Source organism: Lagenorhynchus albirostris, chromosome 2 (assembly GCF_949774975.1).
Source record: "Lagenorhynchus albirostris chromosome 2, mLagAlb1.1, whole genome shotgun sequence".
Classification (NCBI taxonomy): domain Eukaryota; kingdom Metazoa; phylum Chordata; class Mammalia; order Artiodactyla; family Delphinidae; genus Lagenorhynchus; species Lagenorhynchus albirostris.
Window position 1 is genome coordinate 153,395,977 of NC_083096.1, and position 24,135 is coordinate 153,420,111.

General features: G+C 40.0%; 1 protein-coding gene across 5 annotated transcripts in view; it reads right to left on the reverse strand.

The window, feature by feature from the left end:
- The window catches only part of NFYC (nuclear transcription factor Y subunit gamma), a 63,037-nt gene that overhangs the window by 23,898 nt on the left and 15,004 nt on the right, over positions 1–24,135 (reverse strand). For 4 of the 5 annotated variants that reach the window (XM_060140398.1, XM_060140399.1, XM_060140402.1 and 1 more), the window contains exon 2: positions 5,961–6,073. In XM_060140398.1, coding sequence (XP_059996381.1) covers positions 5,961–6,065 — 105 coding nt within the window. In that variant the 5' untranslated portion in view covers positions 6,066–6,073. Of the gene's footprint in view, positions 1–5,960; positions 6,074–22,190; positions 22,342–24,135 lie in introns of those variants that run through there. The other variant, XM_060140401.1, reaches the window with a different exon arrangement.

Consider the following 24,135-nt stretch of genomic DNA (forward strand, 5'->3'; position numbering starts at 1 on the left):
ATTTTTTCTCCTCCTCTTTCATTTATTACTTCATGCAACTCAACTAACAGCAAATGTATGATACCTACTACTATGCGGAAGATGCAAATATATTCTTACCTTTGAATAGCCAAATAGTTTAATTGTTAGAGACTAACACATGAGAACATTATAATCCCCTATCCTATACTAGAATGGGGGTGCAAAATCCCACACGGAAAGGAAAGAAATGACCAGCTGGCAATGGGAGGTGTGGGGCGCTGGAGTGAGCGAGAGGAACTGGCAAATGTTCCACAGAGGGGCTGAATCTCAATTATATCTAGGGATACTGCAAATCTGCTTGCTGGAAAAGTATGTTAATCAGACAGAAGAAACAGCATGCACAGAAGCACAGAGACAAAACCCTGGCCTATTTAAGTTTTCGATGTATGACCTTAGTACAGAGGGGAACAGTAGGAAAGGGAATGCTGGATTGGGGCCAGATTCTAAAGGGATTTTTAAAAAAACATTTAACTACAGAAATCAATCACTGGTCTTCTTTCTTGTGTGGCATATCACACAAAATGATGATGTTAAACAGAAATGCCAAAGAGAATACTAGGGATGATAATTCCTTTGGAAGGCCTCCCAGGATGATACACAAAGAACAAGATTATGACCACAAGATTTAGGTCTCTTGCAAGCGTGCTCTCATTTGGCTTGGTTATTTAATATAATTCCCACAAGACTGTTCTAAGATTACTTAACTAAAGCCCAAAGCTAATAAAAAGACCTCTTTCCCTAACTTGAAAGAATAAAATATTACTTTTAGAATTTCTATGAGACTATAATTAAAAGAAAAAACAAGAAAAGGTCAAGGATATCATCCCCACCTTGATGATGTGTAAAATGAGGCAGAAATTTACAAAAAGCTCTGCTCTAAGCCCCACCAACCTTTTCTTTTGTGAGAAACTTTCTCATGATCCCCAAACCTTGAGATCTTAAAGGATCTTCAGATGTGTGTGTGTGGCTCATTATCGCTGACAACAGCCCAGTTTTCTATAATCTCAGCCTAGCTTTCCAGTCACATGTAAGGGTTTACAACAAGCTTATTGGAGAGGGGAGCCCCTTCACTATCAGTAAATTGGCTTTCAAGTCAATGCTCCCCTTGTCATTGGAAACCATGCAACTGACATGAGTAACATTAAACTTCTTCTCCCGATGCTAATCCAAGTGGAAGAACAACTAACACATTTTACTCTTGGAAGTGACATCAGCATCGTAGAAGAGCAGATTCTCTCAGAATATTCTCATGCTTTTGACCACAACCAAAGAACTACACTTAAAAATGCTGCCAAGGGGGCTTCTCTGGTGGCGCAGTGGTTGAGAGTCCGCCTGCCGATGCAGCGGACACGGGTTCGTGCCCCGGTCCGGGAAGATCCCACATGCTGCGGAGCGGCTAGGCCTGTGAGCCATGGCTGCTGAGCCTGCGCGTCCAGAGCCTGTGCTCCGCAACGGGAGAGGCCAGAACAGTGAGAGGTCCACGTACCGCAAAAAAAAAAAAAAAAAAAAAAAAAAAAAAAAAAAAACGCTGCCAACTGAAATTGCCGAATTTCAAGAAGTCTGAATTCACTCAATGAGAGCTGAAAGCCAAAGAAAAGTCAATGGGTCTCAGGCTGCACTAAAGAACATCCACAGTCTCAAACACGATGAGAAACCTTTTGCAGGCCTACCTAGTCAGGCACTCACTCCGGCAAAGTCAAGATTCTATCCTCTCGAAAGCAGTGATTCTCAACCTTGGCAACATGTTAGAATCACCTGGGGGAGCTTTTGAAAAACAAGATGTCTGCGCTTTACCCCAGACTAAGTGAATCAGGAACTCTAGGGAGTGGAGTCCTGGCATCACATTTTTTGAAAACTACCCTGGTGACTGTAATCCACAGTGAGGGTTAAGGACCACTGCTTTAAAGCCTTGTTGCTCCAAGTGAGGTCCCTAGACCAGCAATGGCATCATCTGGGAACTCAAAAGAAATGCAGAATCTCAGGCTCCAATCCAAACCTCCTAAATCAAAATCTGTATTTCAACATGACCCTTACGTTGTTCACATATAGACAATAAATTCTGAGAAGCACTGCTCTACAGGAAGAGCTCAAACAGCACAGGACCTATTTTTTAACAGTCCACCAACCTTTACCTCCAAGTTCTTATTTAAATGGTTATCTGATTTGATTGTAATGGTGGAAATGTCATCTTCCAATCTGGAGGCATTGAAGAATGAAAAGATATAATTGGCGATTAAAAGAAAGTGACCTAAGCATTAAATTACAGCTAACTGAAGGCTAAATGGGATGTACGGAAGGAGCTTAAAGGAGGATTAGATTTTTCTTTAAGATTCAGCATTACTGCCTCCCCATCTGCCCCCCAAAAGAGAAAAGTGAGCTGCTTCTTCCCCCCTTTCGAAGAGGTCTAGAAGGGTAAAATTCAATGCCAAGAAGTCTATTAATTATTGTTCCCAGAGTTCTGCTAAGCAGGAATACAGTATTCTACACAATCATCCTGGTGTACGATCATTTTGGTATGATTTTTAACCAACTTCAATTCCAGCTGAACACCATCTGGGTTTATGGACAATGCAGAGCTTTCAAGAATGAGGAGAGCCTGATGGCCAAGCTGAGATGAAAGACAAATTGCTTTTGCAGAACACAGACCAAAACGACTGGGGCCAATGTCTCCAATACATCATGAATTATATCATCTAGCAAACTTCAATTACTTGTTTTTGGAACATCTTTGTCCCAGTCATAGAGAGACCACAACACCTTATGAGTATTCTCATAAGTTTTATTTATGTTTGGATGGTTTGAACATATGGATTTTTTAAAAAATCTGGTAGATACTTTGAGATGTCAACCTAAGAGGCTCTGACATATCTGAGGAAGTCTGGTTGTAAGTGCTGTTGAGTTCAGGAAAGGCACAGACTAAACACTAAAACGTCAGCCACGTTACACAGGCAGAAATGCAGTCAGAGAAGCAGATGCCTTCTTCGTGTGCCATAGGCAGAAGGAAAATAAAAGTTTTACAAAGGGACTTTATTGGATTGCATTCTCACTCAAACTTGGCACTATGTTGCTTCATACTAACTCTGAAGCGGAGGAATCTGATTCATTCAAATATTTAACGTGCACCTATTTTATGCCAAACATCATTCTAAGCATCTGATGTAAGAGATACGATGGTAGCAGTCTAGGAGTCTTTTCTCAGGGGTACACAGGAGGAAATTTTTAGTTAGCCATCAATAGGAGAATGATTAAAGAAGACTTTCCTCCTTGATCTTCTTTCTCCTTACTCATAAAACTTGAACTACAAGTGAATTCCTCGAAGTAACCCACTTTTTAAAAAAATAAATTTATTTATTTATTTATTTTTGGCTGCATTGGGTCTTCATTGCTGTATGCGGGCTTTCTCTAGTTGCGGCGAGTGGTGGAGGAGCTACTCTTCATTGTGGTGCATGGGCTTTTCATTGCGGTTGGCTTCACTTGTTGCAGAGCATGGGCTCTAAGTGCACGGGCTTCAGTAGCTGTGGCTTGCAGGCTCTAGAGCGCAGGCTCTAGTTGTGGCGCACAGGCTTATCTGCTCCACGGCATGTGGGATCTTCCTGGACCAGGGATCGAACCCATGTCCCCTGCATTGGCAGGTAGATTCTTAACCACTGAGCCACCAGGGAAGTCCCAAATCCATTTTTAACCTCTGAAGGACTAGCTGTCTAGCGACAAAAAGTTGGTCAACACCACGATCTGCTCTGATGTCAATCAAACTTGAAAATTAAACCAAGTAGGATAAAAATCAAAGCCCACATTCCTGTTCACTGCAGCATTATTCACTATAGGCAAGAAATGAAAGCAACCCAAATGCCCACTGACAGATGAATGGATAAACAAAGTGTGGTATGTACACATACACAGGAAATATTATTCAGCCTGAATAAGGAAAGAAATCCTGTCACATGCTACAACATGGATGAACCTTGAAAACATTATGCTAAGTGAAATAAGCCAGGCACAAAAAGACAAATACTGTATGGGTCCACTTATGTGAGGTACTTAGAGTGCTCATAGAAACAGAAAGTAGAATGGTGATTACCAAGGGCTGGGGAGAGGGAAAAGCGGGTGGTGGTTGTTTTATGGCTATAAAGTTTCAGTTCTGCAAGATGAAAAAGTCCTGGATATCTGTTTCACAACAATGTAAATACACTACTGAACTGTACATTTTTAAATGGTTAAGATGGTAAATTTCACTGTGTCGTTTTACCACAATTAAAAAAAAATCAAAGTCCAACAAAATACAGAAAAGCTAGGTGCTGAATTTGAACTTCCACAGTTTATGTGACCGCTCACCTGATCCTGGATTTTTTCTGCGTTCAAGCTGGAGGACAGACTTGCTGCACTGGCCTAGTCCCACCATACCCCAGGAGGGCACTAGTTTTACACCAGGCTGATTCCAGCACTAAAACCTGATAAGCTTAACCATGAGATTATCCCCTCAAAACATGCACAAAATACCCCACTTTTGACTTTATAATTTCATTTTTTTCCTTCCTTCTGTTTTATATCTAAGATAGTACAGATAACTACCACCTTTAGACTGCAGAAGAGAAAGAATGATTTCTCAGTGGAAATCCACCTGTGAACACAGGCCACTCCGAGAAAGCTCAAGCCAAGTTCAACTGCTGAAAATCCCCCATACAAACAAACGTGACCCACAAGTACATTCAGAATATAAATTAGTTTCTCTACCCCTGAAGTCAAGTGGGCATTTATCACAGTAAGTTATTTTGTTTATTTTATTCATTCATTACCTGTTTATAGTCTGTCTCTCCCACCAGAATACATGTTCTGTGAGTGCAATGATTCCGTCTGTCTGGTTCACAATTGGATCCACAGTAACTAGCATAGCCATAGTAGGTGCATAAGTATTTGTCGAGTGAACAAATAAACTGACTACGTTATGTTAGAGGTTACGGACCAAAGCTCTAAGAAATTGCAACATGAGTTCTACATCAAGAAGGAATCCAGTGTTTGCTCTGCCAGGATGCTAATATTGATACCTTCAGGGCAGGAATGACACATCTAACACAGAGAGCTCCTTCAGCATTTGCTGAAATGACACCAAATGGAGCATTCTTCATTAAGGATATGACACCATACTCTGACTTTTATTGCTTCAGATTCATCACTGTGCCTGACTCAGTAACTGTTTAATAAATACTTATCAAATAAATGACTCTGGTTGTAATTACTACATTGTAAGCCCCTCAAGAGCCAGGGTTTTATTTGATTCTTCTATGTCAGAGGTTCTCAACAGGGGATGATTTTGGCCCCCCAGGGAACATTTGCCAATGTCTAGCAAAATTTTTGGTTGTCACAACTGGAAGGGGAGTGCTACTGGCTGGCATCTACTGATTAAAGGCCAGAGATGCTGCTAAACACCGTACAATGCACAGAAGAGCCCCTCAAAACAAAGAATTATCTGGCCCAAAATGTCAGTAAGGCTGTTAAGTAACCCCAATCTAAGTGTATCTTTTGACACCTGGAAAGAGTGCCTGCTTACAATAGATTTGTTGTTGAATAAACTGCCCAATAGTTTTCACCAGGTCCTAGAAATTTGGCAGGGCCACTAATCAGGCTTAAGAAATGACCTACAGCTACTGGAGGAAAGTAAGCTCTGCTTTTCTGCATTCTCTAAAAGATCTGCCTCACATTAAAGTATCTCCAAGTCAAAGCATCCACTATACAACCACATGCCTAAAGAGAGGCACTAAGATATAAAAAAACCCTTGTAGTTACCTCACCTAAGGTAAATTATATTTTCATTTTCCTATCCAAAGGTCAGAAATGAACTATATTTTTAGAAATGTGCCTGAGATTAAAAACACTTTAGTCTAAGTTTTGGTTATTCATCTCAAAGCTTTTACACTCTTTAAAAGTTTCTCATTCTTCCTTACCACTGTTAAATTCCGGATTTCTTCCATGACACGAGGCCAGAAGGACTGTAGGCTTTGCTGGGCATCACTGCTGCTAGCACCACCAAATCCTCCTTCTGTGGACATTTTGACAACTAAAAACAAACACATACATGAGACACATTAGAAATAATAAAGTCAGACTTTCTGTCCAGGTTATTTATAGCTTTCCTTGTGGATGTTTTCACTAATTCATTCAATTTCTCAGCCTGAGAAAGTATACAAAATTGTGCTGAAGGGGTTTTTCACACCGGCTTAAGTCTTAGCCAAAAATAAGGAGGAAAGTTTTCCCTTCTATCCAGCTCATACTGCAGAGACTAACAAGGAGCTCCAAGCAGAAAATCTAAAATTGCTAGAAATCCAAACTCAAATCCTAATGTGAATCAAGGACTTTTAATGTCTTATTTTGCGGAGGGGAAAGAAAAAAAGGCACTTGGTTGTCCTAGTCTGGTCCATAATTTTCAATGCCATTCTCTCCAATGTTTTTCAAGTTCTATGTGGCTTCTCACACTCCATGCCACAGCCTGCAGCACATACATTAAGGGTCCCCAGTGATTAATACTGTACAGAAATGTAAACCCAAAGTCTTAAAAAATAAGAGCCAAGTTTATTCTTTTGTTTTAGACACTGTGGTCCCACTTCTTTGGGGCTACTGATGATTATTATTCTTTCTAATCTCAAGCTAATCTGCCTCAAAGGACACAAAAACACTAAAGTCGAGGCCAGTAATTGAGTGGACGGCACAAAGTCTCCGAACTGAAATCACTTCCCAGTTCTTTCCTTACCTGAACCATGCTGTCAGGCACAAAGCCAAACAAAGCACACCACCAACTGGAAGCTTTAAAGATGGTTGAAAAACATTGAAGAATTATATTTAGGACAGAGAAAAGAGAGTCAGAACTTGCAATCAATTGCTTTGTGATGGGGGAGGGAAGATGAATAAGGATCTCCACATCAGCTATAAATATAGATAACATTGTAATGTCTTAAAAGATTTACAGGGGGGAAGTAAAAAACTCCAGATGGCTTAAATGCTTATCTGACAAATACTTACACCCAAGAAACAGTTTAATTGAACACAAAGAGCAAGAAACTTAGTGATGTCCTAAGAATTTCTATTCTGGGAAACTATCTGAAAAGGTTTGACAGGCCAGTGACAGGATGCTGGTGGACAGCTATGTAAGTCATTAAGAACTAATTCTGAAGGGCTGAAAGAAACGCACCAAAGCCAGGGGTCACATGACCAAATTGCTACTTTCCAGGCTTCATGTGGATGCATGCTGGGCACATCATTCTCCATCAGCAGAATGGAATGAAGGCTGATAAATCTAGGTTTAGACTGTGAGGATGTTTGATTCACTCTTAAATGTTTGCCTGGGACTGTCCTAGAGGTCTCTAATTTTTTTTTCCCTTTTTCTTCTAAAGGAAATGATGAGAGGAAAGAAATGAAAGGAAAACAAGAGTACAATCTTCAAAGCAGATTTCACTCTGGTGTAATGACATTAGTGGCTGATGATGTAATGGGAAAAGGTTTGGAGCCAATTTCTGGTGCTGGAGGCCTACAAGCAGCTCTATACATCAACAGGAACTCTAAGTGTTAGGAAGCAATATGATCTTGGAGTTTCTGGAGGGAATTAAAGTGAAGAATGTTGAATCACGGTTGGAAATGACTAGATAAAATCTTGAGTCCTAAATAACCAAGTAAGATCCTCTCAACTCAGCTCCCATGACATTTTCACTTATCACCATATGCACATGGCCTATACACTATTCTCTTAGATGTACTGAGAACAAAGAAACCAAGGTAATCTACAGAAATTTATTTACTTTTATTAATAGATTCTTACGAGGTACTCATGACAATGATGAGAGTGAGACTCTAACCTTTTTAAATGGGGCAAATAAAATCTTTCCAGAAATGAAAATAATTATCAAAAAAACTTTAAAAAGAATCTAACCTTTCATTGTAGGGACCCCTGTACATGCCTGATCTTAGCAGAATCTGCCACGAAAACTGCTATGGTCAAAGGAGGAAGATGCACAATTGCCAGTGTATCTCTGTATAACTTGCTAATGATGAGTAGGTTTAGTTTGAGTGCAAAGGTCCGTGAGATTTAGAAAGTTGGTAACCAGTTTTGATTGTCCTCTGATCTCTTCCCACAAACATCACCAAGGTACACAATTCAAGAAGCATTTTTAAAACCATCTGTACACAGTCTGCTTTTAAATCTTGAATTGCCCCAACTAAGGATGTGCTGGTGCAATCAGTTCCCAAACATCTGTGCAGTCAATAGATTATGAATGAATCTTTGGCTAGCTCAGAGCCACACTGTCAGAGTGGGGGTTGGCTACAGAACAGAAGTTAACAAATTATCTGGAACTGATAAATGTATTAAAGGTTAAGTGTTTAACTTGAGAGGCCTGTCTGAATTAGAAAATCATAAATGGATAATGGCAAAAAAAATTCAAGTCAGTAATAATGTCCTTTACATTTTACTGCATCACAGAAGTTTAAAACTGGGGGGAAAAAGGCATTAAGAACCACCCAGGCCACCTCCTCTAAAAGATGCTTACAGCCCTACTTCAAGCTCTGCCCAGCTCCCTCACTCCCCTAAGGAGTCATTTAGCTTAAACATGAGCTCCTCCTGCTACACTTCTAAGAAACCGGCTCACTGGTAAGGCATTCTTTTCCATCCATCCATCCAGCTCTCACTGTTCTTTACACTAAGTTGAATTTACGAACAAAGGATCATTTCAGCTTTCGATTTAGAGTTACAACTTTTACGCTTTTTCCATTGAGAAACCTCTTTTCATAAATTCCTGACTCCAAAAAAACAAAGGTACTATACTTTCATCAGGGACAGAAGATCCTCTCATGAGGAAAAAGAGAAAATGGTTTGGAGCATGTTTTCTAGCATCTCTGCACAGAGATGATTTGTAGCTAATTATCTTAATATCTCTTGGGGGACTTCCCTGGTGGTCCAGTGATAAAGAATCCGCCTTACAATGCAGAGGATGCAGGTTCAATCCCTGGTCAGGGAACTAAGATCCCACATGCTGCAGGGCAACTAAGCCCGTGCGCCACAAATACTGAGCTCGCGCACCTCAACTAGAGCCTGCGTGCAGCAAACTACAGAGCTCACGCGCCACAACTGCAGAGCCCACACACCCTGGAGCCTGCGTGCCACAACTAGAGAAGACAAAATCCGCACGCCACAATTAGAGAGAAGCCCGGGCATCAAGACGAAAGATACCGCATGCTTCAACAAAGATCCTGCGTGCTGCAACTAAGACCCGACACAGCCAAAAATAAAATAAAAATAAATAATAAATAAATCTTAAAAATCTCTTGGAAGAACATAAATTGTTGCTATAAATTCCTAGAAAGTGAGTATTTTTATTCAAAAGGCTTTCCCCAAAGCAGATCCAGTCTTCACATGGGGCTTTAAAAATTAGATCAAATCTCACGCAACAGATCTTATGAAAACAAGTTGGTGTTTTCAATATTTTCTGACTGTGGCAAAACTTAACATTAAAATAATAAAACCTAATCATAAACAAATTTTGCTCACCAAACAAGTTAAAAAATATAAAGTAACCTTAGTTAATTTTATCACTTATTTTAATAATTAATACATAAATTGCAACTGAATTGATTTTGCTACAGAAGTAGCCTACTTACAACATCTACAACCCGTGGCAAATATGCCAGGTTCATCTTCTAGAGTGATAAGAAAGGTATGTATTTAAAAGTAAGAAAGAGATTTATATTCCAGGATCCTTTTTATTCCATGTTAAATTGCTATCGCTATCATGAGATAAAGCTATTTATATATAGTAAGACCAAGCCACATTAGCTTAGATGACTCTTATGAAAAATGCATAATAGAATTTCCCAGATTTAGTTCATAATTAATATTAGATTTATTACTCATGTTCATTAATTAGATTATAAACACTTGAATAAGACTGCCTGTTTAACTATTTAATAAAGACTTAAGGACCAGATGAAATATTGAATGTTTGTTGCTATAAGAAATCTCAACTCCCATTATCTCTTAATTTATCTGGTTTTAAAAACAGTTTGCTTTCCAAAACTAAAATGGGAAGAATCAAAGTCCACCAAGAAAAGGCCACTTCTGCAATGCTCAAATCAACGGCCATCTCTCCACAAGTGTTCTCTAAATAACCCCAAGTGATCACTCCTTCCTGTAAACCTTCAGAGCCCTTAATCTGTACTTCTTCCTGCCCTCACCACATTACCTTGTATGATCATTATTTATGTATTTCTTACCATATTTCCCCTTCTGATTTATAAGCTTGTGGGTAGGACCTGAGTATGATTTATCTCTGGATTCCCTCACAGCACCTAGCTCAAAGCCTGATAAATAATTACTTCTGAATGAAGGAGCAAGAGAGTTGTTGCATATGGCCTTTCTGAGAAAAGAGGCCTCTTGGAAAGCCTGGCCCTGAAATAAGATTTATTGGGACTGCAAACTATCCTAGGAGTTTCAAAATAAACGAGGTTCTCTCTGGGCCTTGAAAGTATAAGTAGGACTACAATCAGAAATCCACATGACTTGCCGAAGTGAATTTAAGATAAAAGGGCATGGGACTTCCCTGGTGGTCCAGTGGTTAAGTCTCTGTGCTCCCCATGCAGGGGGCCTGGATTTGATCCCTGGTCAGGGAACTAGATTCCACATGCCGCAACTAAAGATCCGGCGTGCCGCAACTAAGACCCGGCTCAGCCAAATAAATAAATAAATATATATATATATTTAAAAAAGATAAAAGGGCATGATAGGAAGGGGACGCACACACACACACCACACACACGCACACACACACACGTCCTGGAAGTTGCAAGGCAGACTGCAAGGCTAGAAACATGGGTGCATACCGTTCCCAAGCGTAAACCTTTTGAAAGTCAGAATCTTCTCAGAAAGGTGACCAGGACAGATTAGCAAAGTTTGAAAAATTAATGACAATAGGTAAGTAGGAGAAGAAGGGGCAGGGGGGAGACCTGTGTTTGGTCACTGCCAGGAGGATAAGGAGAAAATCATGGAGGAAATGGGATGATTCAATCAATTTGGGATGATTCAATCATATCACTCAGGGGTAGACAATTTGTCATTCTAATATCTGGTTACTCTTGATCATTCTTGAAGAAAGAGACCTAAGGAGTTTTCAAAATATCCCAGAAGCAGAGTGCTCCTCCTTTAAGATTCCCTTGGAAGTCTTTTAAGCTCTTTCTTTCGACCAGTTACCATTCTCACCAAATCCTCCCTTAGTAATATGCTAGACATGGAAGAGGATGTATCAAAATGACCAACCTCATAAAATACAAAGAAACATAAGGTTTTACTACAATATTCCCTAGTTTCTAAAACTCTGCACCTTTAGGTTTTGGCTCTCTATTTCTTGGCATGTACCTCACTCTCTCTACAAAAATCCTTTACATTATAATATGCCTAAACCCACAACACAGCTCTCTGAAACAACTAAAACCAAATAGATATTGCTGGGAGATAATACCTAAATCCCTATCATCACAACTATTCAAGGAAAAAGGACCACAGAAATTTCCCCTAAAATGAAGCTCAATCCTTGCCCATTGCTGCTTCCTATTAAAACACTAGAGCTGCCCCATCCCAGGCAGTCAAATTTTACCTAAAAATAATGCTCTCATTGTCAAATGCAAGCAAATATCTCTTGGCCCAGTTGTGACTGAAAAACAAATCTAAACACTGGTACCATCTTTCACCTTAATGCACCACCACCCCAATCCAACTTGCAGCCTTTAGGCCTTTCAGGCTGAGAATGTCCTCAATCATTCCTATGTGTCTCCAACTTAACATATATCAAGCATCTCCCTATGTTCAAAGTAAATTAACTTCTTCACTTGCCTTTTTGACTTGCATTTTGATCGTGTTTTCCTGTCATTAGATGACATGCTTTTTATTTTGCCCAATTAGCAGCACTATCACCTGCATTTTATGTTCCAGTACTGCTCAGGTATTTATTAACGTTAGTTCCAGGCTTCTTTATTTGAATTGGCTAAAACTGTTGGGATGTTATATTTCAAATGGGGAATGAAAGATAAAGAAAGAATATTAATATGAATGAATAAGAAGAAAGGGGGTAAGATTTAAGCTAACTTGTGCTTGTTATTTTAGATATTCTTCCAAACTACAAAGAAAAGTGAAAACTAAATTTGAGAACTAAAATTTCTGAAACAATTCCTCCGGACTTCCCTGGTGGCTCAGTGGTTAAGAATCCACCTGACAATGCAGGGGACACGGGTTTGATCCCTAGTCCAGGAAGATCCCACATGCCGCGGAGCAACTAAGCCCATGCGCCACAACTACTGAGCCTGCGCTCTAGAGCCCACGTGCCACAACTACTGAAGCCCACACGCCTAGAGCCCGTGCTCCACAAGAAGAAGCCACCGCAACGAGAAGCCCACGCACCGCAAAGAAGCGCAGCCCCCGCTCCATGCAACTAGAGAAAGCCCGCGCGCAGCAACAAGGACCCAACGCAGCCAAAAATAAATAAATAAATTTAAATAAATAAATTTAAAACAAAACAATTCCACCAACATCAAGCTGGTTCTCATGTTTATATAGATGGACATAAGGACCATTATCAATCACAATGGCTAAAAAGCATTTCAAGCCTTAAGGAGGCATATGTTCTCCACAATAAAACCAACCTTACATTGACAATTTCAGGAGAAAAATAACAATGTTCTGGAAATAAAAAGACCTATGTTTGTGAACTGGCCTGCTGCCTACAAGCTGGTGGCCTTGGGCCAGTCACTTCACTAAGCCATTCCAGAAGCAATGTGTACTGAACACATACTCCAAAGGCCGAAGGGGTGGTCTGGTATGGAAAGCCTACATTTCACTGCTTGAAGATGTAATAAATGAATGAATACAAGGGAAGGCAGGGTGACTAGAGAGAAAAGAGGGTTCAACAGTCCTTTCTTTTCTTTTTTTAAACTTTTTGGCCGTGCCACACGGCATGCGGGATCTTAGTTCCTCAACCAAGGATTGAACCTGTGCCCCCTGCAGTGGAAGCACTTGAGTCTCAACTACTGGACTGCCAGGGAAGTCCCTCAACAGTCTTTATTTAAGCTCATCTAAGGTTTCTACTGAAGCAAGAAAGCACTAAGCCTAGTGCCAGAAACCTTACTACTTAAATTCTAAACATAACTGGGTTCCAGATGGTCATACTTACTGGCAGGTTATTACACAGTATCCCACTACTCTAAGAATGAATAATGTAGATCCCTTTCCCCAATCCCAAACAATGCCAAGTTCAGTGTTTGAGGGTGTGTCTGTCTTGAGCTCCAAAAGGTTAAGTATGAAGCCCCTTTTCAAACTGCCTACAGGAGAAATCATGCTTTCCAAAAGACTATGGGCTGGAAGTGGCTGCATACTACTCTCCCTAAAGATCTGCTCACAAAGATACATTTTCAAATTGGCAGCAGAGATACTCTTCCTTCAAAAACAAAACATGTTTCTCCTTGCTGTCTACTACAACACCATCTTTCAAACAAGGGCTAGATCATAATATAGTTATAGTGTATCTGGGAAAAAAAGGAAGGCAGAGCAACTGGTATAAGCAATGAAACTTAACAGGAAGGCGTGACCAGAACATTTAAAAACCTGTTCCTGTGGAATAGAAATGGTATGTGAACATCTTACTTCACATAGTTTCTTCCTCATGCCTTTACTGATATTCAGCTTACATGACATGTATACACTGGCATACATGACAGCAACAAAACACTATCAGTATTTTGTATGATGGAGAAAAAAGACCAAATATTTTAGTGAAGTATTCTAAAGCAAGGGTCCACAAACTACAGGCCACAGGCCAAATCTGGCGTGCAGCCTGTTTTTGTAAATTCAGTTTTCCTGGAAGACTGCAGCCCCCATTCACGTACATTGTCTATGGCTGTTTCCACGCTACAACAGTAGAGTTGAAGTGCTAGAACAGAAACTGTATGACCCACAAGCTGAAAATATTATCTGGCCCTTTAGAAAAAAAAAAGGATCTGATAATATAATGATGGGGAAACTGAGTGTCAGAGGTTTGAAAAGCTTGCCCTAGATCACACAGCTGTTACATTGCTTCCTCACCTGTTCAACCTCCATTAGGAGTAAACTAGGCCAGCCCTCTCTACCCCACAGAAATATTTGTTAATCTCTCTGACACTCCAACCTAATGAAAGTAAATAAATTCTTGAAGGAAGAATGACAAGTACGTAACTGGGTTTTCAGACCCTGAGCCTCAAAGAGAATTCTAACATGAGCTGCAGAAAGAATAGTGCCTGTAAGTCTGAGCTAAAACGTAATCTAAAACAAAGAGCCATTTTGCTTACTGGATTCCCTCTGAGACTCAGAAACTCTAAGAACAATCTTTTGCCCAGCTTCTAGCAGGATCCTGTGTTAATGTATGCCCAGGAGAGGTGAAAAGTGTGATTCTGAAGAATGTTTCAAAGATGCCAACTTAAAAGCTTTAGAGTTTTACCCTAAATTGATCTTCACTCAGCTCAGTGCCAAAGATATCAGTATCATTCCAATTTTACAGATAAGAAAGCCGAGGATTGGGTATCTTACGTCACCTGCTCAAGGTCACAATATAGTAAATTGTGCAGCTGGAAATACAAAAGCTCTAAAATTCTGTTCTTGATTTAGTACAGATCGTTCATTCTCACTTTTTGTTGCTTTAAGGTATGTGTATATTCAAACTGTCCAGGGAGATGAGCAGTCTCGGCTTGGATCACTGACTCAAATCCTTAACCCAGAAGATCATTTTTATCCACTTGCTCACAAAATCTCTGTGGCAATCACAGAAGATGCTAATGGCACTGCTATCTCCTATCATATAAACATCCTTCTCTTATTTCTCTGTTGTCTCTCTCCTTGCTCCATCACTCTCTTTTCTATTTTATCCTCCCTCTTGCTTGTCTCTAGGACAGTCAGTAGCACCTCTGAATACTCAGCAGCAAACAGTGGGGGGCAGTAAAGTACAGGGTAAATACATAAATAAAATGTATCGGACCTGGAGGTTCTTGCTCTCTGGCTACTAACTTGTCACTTAACTTCTTGAGGCCTCTTTCACCTCACAGGGCAGCTGCAGCACATAAATGGGAAAGACACATTAGAAGGCCTTGAAAAATACCAAGCATCATATAAATGCCAGATGGCATATCAAAACCACTGCTCAGAGCTACACAAGACATCTACTCCTGGCCTGAATAGTCTCAAACACAGTACCAAGCAAAACACAAATCTCCCTCACGTATTGTAACAAGTAACCCAATTTGCTTCTTTCTCTCTCTAATTTAGACTACTTACTTTATTATTATTATTTTTTTTTGCGATATGTGGGCCTCTCACTGTTGTGGCCTCTCCCGTTGCAGAGCACAGGCTCCGGACACACAGGCTCAGCGGCCATGGCTCACGGGGCCTAGCCGCTCCGCGGCATGTGGGATCTTCCCGGACTGGGGCACGAACCCACGTCCCCTGCATCGGCAGGCGGACTCTCAACCACTGCGCCACCAGGGAAGCCCCTTACTTTATTTTTAACACGTGTCCTAAGAGTCCTGCATCAGATGCATGGAAACAGATGCAGTAAGAAATCTTCTTCCATCTCTTTATAAGCATAAAATAATTTTTAAAGCCCTTTAAACAATTAAATTTAGAATGAATGTACTAGTTCCAAATAAAGAATTCAAGATGGAAATGACTAGGAATGCTCTTAACTTAAATCCTTGGGAATGTCAATGATCAGTAGCCATGCAGGCTCTCCCTCTAGACAAATCCAAAAATATAAAAATGCTTAGAACGTGTCTCCTTGTACACCTCAGACTTCTGTAAGCTAGAAGTATGTGGCTGTTTTGTCTTGCAGAAAGAAGGCAGAGGAGACCTGAAGTCTAGGCAGCATCCTACCCCATCTGGTCCCACCAACCAAGAAAAAGATTCAACAGAACACTGAGCTCTGAAGAGAGCTCTGGCTGCTTCTATCTCCATCCAAGATCTTGGAGTAAAGCGAATATATTCTGAAAGCAGTAATTTTTGAGACTATCTCATGGACTGAAACCAACTTTTTAAAGATTTTTGGGACTAGCACTGATAAGAAGCTTGCTCTCACAGTATGTACAACTATAAGAAATAAATATACCCAGTGACCACTAAACTTTTTTCTCCCCAAGAAACCATTCCTGGCACCCAATAAATCTATTTCTACAATTATCATATTCACTTTCTTCACACGTATATTGAATATTATTATTATTAGGCACATTATTTCTTAAGCCTAAAATTTCCATGCTCCTATTTTCTCCCTAGTTCTTATGTAACTATCTTTGTTTCTGACACATCCTCAAGGGAAACATGCCTTGCACTAGCGGAGACAGTCAGTAGCACCTATGAATAAACACATCTACTGAATAAACAAACACAAGCTCCTCAAGAACTACTTCAAGACCCCAAGTATCTTTGACTTTACTCTGGGTTCTTTTCTTTGAAATGTGCATACGGGGAAATCCCTTCGCAAGTACCTGAGCTCAGCTGTGCAATAACCTTTGGTCGTAATACAATGGAAAAGTCAAAAAAGAGTAGGGATGGGGAGAAACCTGTTCTACTTTAGAAAATGTAGCAGAAGTGTACATAATTATCTAATCATAGACTCCACTGGAAAATGGAATATTGTGCAGGTGAGTTAATCCATCTAAATACTGGAGAATTCTTGATTAAAAACCTGGAGGGTGTTATAAAAGTGCCAATAAGAGCCTGGCTGTATTGATTTGGCTGTATGGGTTCTGCTGATTCACAGACACACAGAATTCTGCACTCTGCTTAGTGTCTTTTAGCATTGATTTGAAAGTTAAAAGAAAGCAAGCAAGAAAGGACACGAGAATAAACAAATCCTCCAAGTCAACCAAACTCTAAATCTCCCACCTCCGTGTATACAGCTGTCAGGAACAGAGAATGTAAAGATCACTTCAAAGAATGCAAAGCAACTGAGATGGTTATGCTAATCCCTTGCGTTTATACATGCTTTACACTTTGGAAAGTAGCTTTCTTTACATTATCTCATTTGTTTCTCACAGCAAACACAACACAGGTGCTAAATATTCCCATCTGACAGATAAAGATACTTTATCCAGGTAGACTGAGGGACTTGCCTTAGGTTACAGGGCAAGTATATGCCAGAGCCAGAACCACAACCCATATGCCCTTATTCTCAGTTTTGTGCTCTTTCACGGCATGTTCTCTTCCCTCTTTAGAACTGTTAACTCAGTAGATGACTAAGAATTTAAGAACCTGTGGATCTTCTCAGCCTGGAACATAAATCCATAAAGCCTTTTATCTTTAGTTTTCCTGATCATTCTCCTGGACAAAAGTACTCCAGGGACTTCCCTGGTGGCATAGTGGTTAAGCATCTGCCTGCCAATGCAGGGGACACGGGTTTGATCCCTAGTCCGGCAAGATCCCACATGCCGCGGAGCAACTAAGCCCGTGCACCACAATCACAGAGCCTGTGCTCTAGAGCCTGCGAGCCACAACTGCTGAGCCCGCGTGCCACAGCTACTGAAGCCCATGTGCCTAGAGCCTATGCTCCGCAACAAGAGAAGCCACCACAGTGAGAAGCCCGTGCACCGCAAGGAAGAGCAGCCCCCGCTCACCACAACTAGAGAAAGCCAGAATGCAGCAACAAAGACCCAATGCAGCCATAGATAGATAAATAAAGAAAGTACTCCAAAATGCCAAGATGTCAGATTCTTACACATTTCGAAGTGGAAAGCTTAAGTTTTTCAAGCTTGTTAAAGCTGCAGTTGCCCACAAGCACTGGGACTTGGGGATATCTGGTCACCAACCAAGAGTAGAGATAAAAAGGTCCAGTAGATCAAGTTCACTCTCTGGGGGCCTGGTGATGAGAAGTCACTCTATCTTTTCACTATAGTTCAGAGCAATAGCCTTAGCCTAGCCCCCCTTACTGGAGCTGTTTTCATAGCTGCACACTTATAGGAGGAATCATCTGGTTAAATTCTATGCAATGTTTCAAAATTACAGCCTGTGCAACACTGTGAACATGGTGACAATGTTATTCTAATTATGCAGCCATTACTCTCAGAATCAAAATCCCTGTTCCAACTACCTTACTAGGGATAAAACTAAGATTATAAATCACAGCTAAAAAATACAAAGCAACTGATTATTTAAGAACACCATGACTCATCTAAAAACATCAATCTCTGTGGTTCAAGATAAGAACTCAAATATAAGAGGTGCCCAATATATACCACAAAGTATAGATTTGCACAGCTAAAGAACACTATAGGCTTCCCTGGTGGCGCAGCGGTTAAGAATCCGCCTGCCAATGCAGGGGACACGGGTTCGAGTCCTGGTCCGGGAAGATCCCACATGCCATGGAGCAACTAAGCCTGTGTGCCACAACTACCGAGCCTACACTCTAGAGCCCGCGAGCCACAACTACTGAGACCACGTACCACAACCACTGAAGCCTGCACGCCTAGAGCCCGCGCTCCGCAACGAGAAGCCACCGCAATGAGAAGCCCGCGCACCGTAACGAAGAGTAGCCCCCACTCACTGCAACTAGAGAAAGCCCGCACACAGCTTTCCCAACGAAGAAGGAAAGGAGGAAGGAAGAAGAGAACGCTATAGAACACCTAACACAATTCTAACTTCATATCTATTTGGAAATCCTTCAACTAGTTATCTGACCTTAGTGAATTTAGGATTAACATAAGACAATTTCCCAACATACTGGTAGTACTCATACTAGTATATAATCTATTTGCACTATGTTTCGTTCTGAAAAGAGGGTTGTGTTCACCTATCTTGTTTGACAAAAACTTTAAAAATCACTCCATTAACTGCAAAGTACTATGTTTCATACAAACACATCACATTGCTTAACTACCTTCAAGGGTAGTTTCATGGGCATTTGGCCAATTAATTACCAGTAGAGAAATAATCATGGAGTTCAAGATATAAATAACCAAGTAAGATGGCTGGAAATTTACCACTATTTCTCTAGTGAAAAGTTTCTTATTGCCTTTATTTTAGACTGAGGATAATTACAACATACCTAGCCTAGAAATCTGCTAAATCCTACAGATGAGGCTATCCTAGTCCTGGTAATTTATTGTGTGTGCTGCTCTTCAGTGTTATCATGACCATGTGGATATAAATTACGTGCTAAGTAAATGTTGCCAAATTCCTACTTGTGTATTTATGGTTGGCTTCATGCAGAATGCTGTCATTTAAGAATTTACAAAGCTAACACCAGCAAGATTAAGCCTGATGCAACTCAGGAAAAAAAGTCTTTGCATTGGATGGAGATGTGGGTGTATACTTAGAGCTTAAACAAGAAAGCTTGAGGTTATGCATGCACACACACAGACATAAACATATACATAACTAATCTCAAGGAGCTAATGCATAACATTTCAAGGAAATACTTGTACTTCTTCAGAAAAAGTGAAGGCCAGATCGTAGGGCAGTGTTTCTAATCTTTTTCAGATCAAGGCACACACAGAAAATGTGTTAGTATTAGCTTTCTGAATATTTAACCTATGGGCTGATACTGATATCCTCGCTCAGTTTAACTTGTGATAAGATCGTGTATCACGCACGGTACTCTAAGTATTCAGAGGAAAATGTGGGGCTAGTATCGATACCTTCACTTTGTTGTGTTTCCCTAGATAAGGGGAAGATATTCTCTAGTTTTAACTAAATTAACATTCCAAAAAAGAACAAGTGACTTTTTAGAGTGAAGAATACTAACTCATATATGACAGCTGCACACTCAGATAATAGGGGTACACAATCAAAAGAGCTTAGAGAACACTGACCTAGAGAACTCTGCCACGCTCATTTCTAGATGTCTCAACTGCAGGGGCCAAACTTTTTTGCGTTTCCATCATTAACAAGAAGCTTTATTCTTCTGGTCCTCTGCCCACCCTCTCCCTTGATTCTCCCATCCATTCTCCAGGTTCAGCTACGATCTTTATGAGCTTAAATTCCAAACATATGTTACCAATTCTGGTACTTCTCCAAAGTTCCAGTCCTGCTTGCTAAACATCTCCAACTGGAAAGCCACCCAGAACTCAAACTCCTTTTGTCTAAAATTGCATCTATTTTCTTCTTTCCCCAAACCTGCTCCTTCTAACTTTTCTGTTTCTATCCTCCAGTTTCTCAGGCTTGAAATCTGAGTCATCCTAGACTCTGTTCAATTCTAATCAACTGCTAAACTTTGTAATAACAGTGCCCATCTCCTGACCTTTCTTCACATTGCCACTATCTCTGTTCAGGTTCTCATCACTTCCATGTAATAATAAAGATGACGGTAATAGCTAATGCTATTCATTTAGGAGTGTGTGCCAAGTATGGTTCTAAGCCTTTTACACTGCTATCTCTTTTAACCCTCATAATAATCCTAAGGATTGTGAACCTAGTATGTGAACTCAATGCATAATGTTCACTGTTTGTACTGTCCTCTACTCATTTCTACATAATGATGCTTAATAAATCTTATAAAAGCACAGCTCTGATAATGCCACATCAACCTATTACCCAAAATCTCCAATGGTTTCCCATTATCAAGCAGAGACAGTTCAAATTTCTTAGCCTGGCAGTCAAGGCCCTCCAATATCTGACCCCAACTTACTTCTTCAGACTTCTTTCTTTTGCCACTCCTTCCTGTCCCTAACTCATCTCCTTATGTTCTAAGCAGACTAGACCATTTATTGCTCTCTTCAGCCCACACTACACTTTCTGAATCATGACCTTCCTCCTTCTGTTCCCCATGCCTGAAGTGCCCATGTGCCTACCTCCCTGAGTCCAACACCCAGTTAACTGCCTTCCTTCATTGCTAAGCCAGAAGAAAAGGTCTCCCCTCCTCTGAATTCTGTGTCCTTTGCTTATACTTTCCATAGCAGTTTCATATACTTGATATACATCACCTGTCTCTCCTATCAGATTGTTAGATCCTGTAGTAAAATTTTATTTGTATACATTTTTTAAATCTCCACATAAATGAGACATGCATGCAGGTGAATTAGTGAAAGAACTATAAAGCGTCCAACTTTAGTATTTTCTCAATGGCAAGAACTATATAGCTTAGGTAGATAAAGGAAAAATTCATTGTGTCTGGATATTTCCAGTCAAGAGGGTCTTCTCTTTAGTTTTCTATGTAATTGAAACTATGGAGACAGACCAAAATGACAGTACCTCCAAGAAAAAAAGGATAACCAAGTGAATCAGCACTGCTGTTTGCTGTGGTTATTTTAGTCTCCTTTCTTCCTCTGAACTAAGGAACACAAGGTCACAAGCTATGTTATGCCACTTTAAAGTTAAACATTTACAAGCTTTTTTTTCCTTTAGTTCTGCCTTTACACAGGAATTTACCTTCATTTCTTATCCTTCAACTGCCCTTTTTCACTGCAGGGTGTAGAACTGTAATTTAATTTATAGTAAACACTCTTAGAGAAAAACTTTTGGTCAATTACTGAACAGTGGAGTCTGGCTTTGGAATGCCGAGGGGAGTGACAGGAAGATAAGGGTGATAATGCAAATAGAATCTAAGTTCTAAAGAGCCAGGCCCAACAGAGGCAGCAGAAAGAACAGAGTAAAAAGAAAACTAAGCTTCTGGAAAATGCAGACATGAGGTGGATACCATCCAGCTATGTCTACTATAATTTTCAGTCACAGTATACCTCAGGACTTAAATATAACATAAGTTACATAATTCAAATTCTTGTTGTTTCAATAAGCTGTACTTTTTGTTCAAATATATGAAAATGGTAAAAAGAGAAAAATTTTTAAATTTCAAGTAGATTATGCTCTACCAGAGAATATGCAAAATAAGAACAAAAATCAAACCTACAAGTACCCAAACACACACACGTGCAGATACATAATACTACTTTGCTGGTAGTAAAGATTAAAGTTAGCATAGTTAAAATATTATTTTGGGAGTATACAATGATTTCTATTTCAGTCTTGTCAAATCCTTAAAACGATCCTGGGATCTTTGTTTATTAAATACAGGTTGGCTTTAAGGACACACTCGAAGAAGCAGGCCCAAACTTGTTTGGGAATTAGCCTGTTCTTGAGGTGTGTTAACAACAACAACAAGACTAACTGGCATGCAGGTGTTGTATTTGTGTACCTTAGTTTACTTCCTTGTAATGCGTATAAGTGACCCAGCTCTCTGGGACAGCTTAGCCAGGTGGGTACAATTAGCTTCCTAGCTTATTCTCAGCTTTCTGAATAAGCAACTGGCTGAGGCAAGAGATCTTCAGATCCCAAAAAGGACAGTAAGTCTGCTGCCACAGAAGACTTTCTAACCACCAGACTCCACATGAAGACTTCTGAACCTCTTCCATGGCCCACTTCCTCTCTGTTCCTTCTGTGTTCAAAGAGCAAACCTGTACAGATGTACCAAAAAGGAAGACAAATATGAAAAATAAGAAGTAAACACGGCCTAGAGGAATAAAAGAAACATAGAATAAACTAAGCAGGAGTTGAATCTCTGACCAGCCACTAAAAAGGCCAGTCATTAAAAAGCTGAAAGACTGAGACAACTAACCTCTCTGGGCCTCAACTTCCCCACTTTACAACAAGGGAACTAGGCTAGATCCCTAAATAATTTCCATTAGGCTAACTTAAGACTATATAAACTCTGTATGCATATTTTATTGGGAATAGGGATAGGCAAAAATAACTTCTTTCACTAAGACGACCGTGTATAAATGACTAGCTTTAAAAATGCTTTTTGGGTTACTGGAACCTCCACAAAAGTATATAGCTTCTTTAAAAGGAGACCCCCATCTTGTTTTAGGAACAAAAAGTTCCCAGTGACCATGATTGCTGTTTTCAAACATACACATCCCTGAACTAGAATTTTATTTGCAGAGGTCAATGCCAATTTTGCCAAACCTTATTCCATCTTATGATTCTTTCAATGCACAGAAAGGAGGCAGACATCAATGCTGACTGACCATGCCTGAGAGGAAATTACTTAATAGGACAGGAAATCTAATAGATCACAAAATATCCACTACCACCCCCCCAGTGGGGGTGGGGGAACCCTAAAAATAGATGACACCAGGCATGTAAAATGGGTGAGAAAGAAACCTCCATGGGTTCCCGCCATTTACCCTGGAAATGTATCTCACAATAGGTATCAACTGTGAGAAATGCATTCCCGCATTTATATTTTGATGAGACCAAGTATTTTTTTTTAAGTCTTCATCCCAACATTTATTAGCTTACTACTACTTTGCAAGCTAAAACTACCTCCCAAGTTTGAAAACTGACAGAAAAGAGATCATATGACCACAAAGCAAACAAAAAGTGGCTCCCATTTACTTTATAAATATTTGGTGCACAAACTAAAAATGTTAACCCCTGCTTGGTAAACATCTGAAAATATCACAACCTATCTGCCTTATATTGCAAATCTTAGTATCCAATCAGAACAGGTTCCTAGTTTTTATTCTGGGAGGTTCCTAAATCTAACAAGGGTTTTAAAAATATCAGTGTTCTCATTTCATCTTGTTCTAAGAGGCCCTTAATTTTTGACAGAAGGGTTAAAATTCTTCCATAGGAATCTTGGTAAAGGAATGTTTGATGGTCTCAATGTCTGCATTACATAGGGTCCTGTCAGCATAAACAGGTATATGCAGGTGAAAGTATGTGAAACCAGATTAAAAAGAGATGTACCAGGTTTAAACAAACTATTTCGTAAACATATTAAAAGAATGGCATTTTCTCTTTGATGTCACAGCTAACTCCATAAGCATTTAACCCCTAGTTTAGACTAGTAACAGCTAACGTTAATGCAGCACTTCACAACTTGCAAAGCACTTTGACATACATGATCTCATTTGAGACACACCACTAAATAGAAAGGTGCTATTTTTAGGTTCCATTTTTACATGTGAGGAAGCTGACACTAAATGGCTGACTTGCCCAAGCTCACAAAGCTGGTGATAGCTGAACACAGACAGGTCTGCTTTTGCTACTGCACAATGCTGCCTCAAATAATGTAATCAGAGTAAACAAATGCCCAAATCTCAGACCCCATCTAAGTCTCCCCCGCCAACACACGC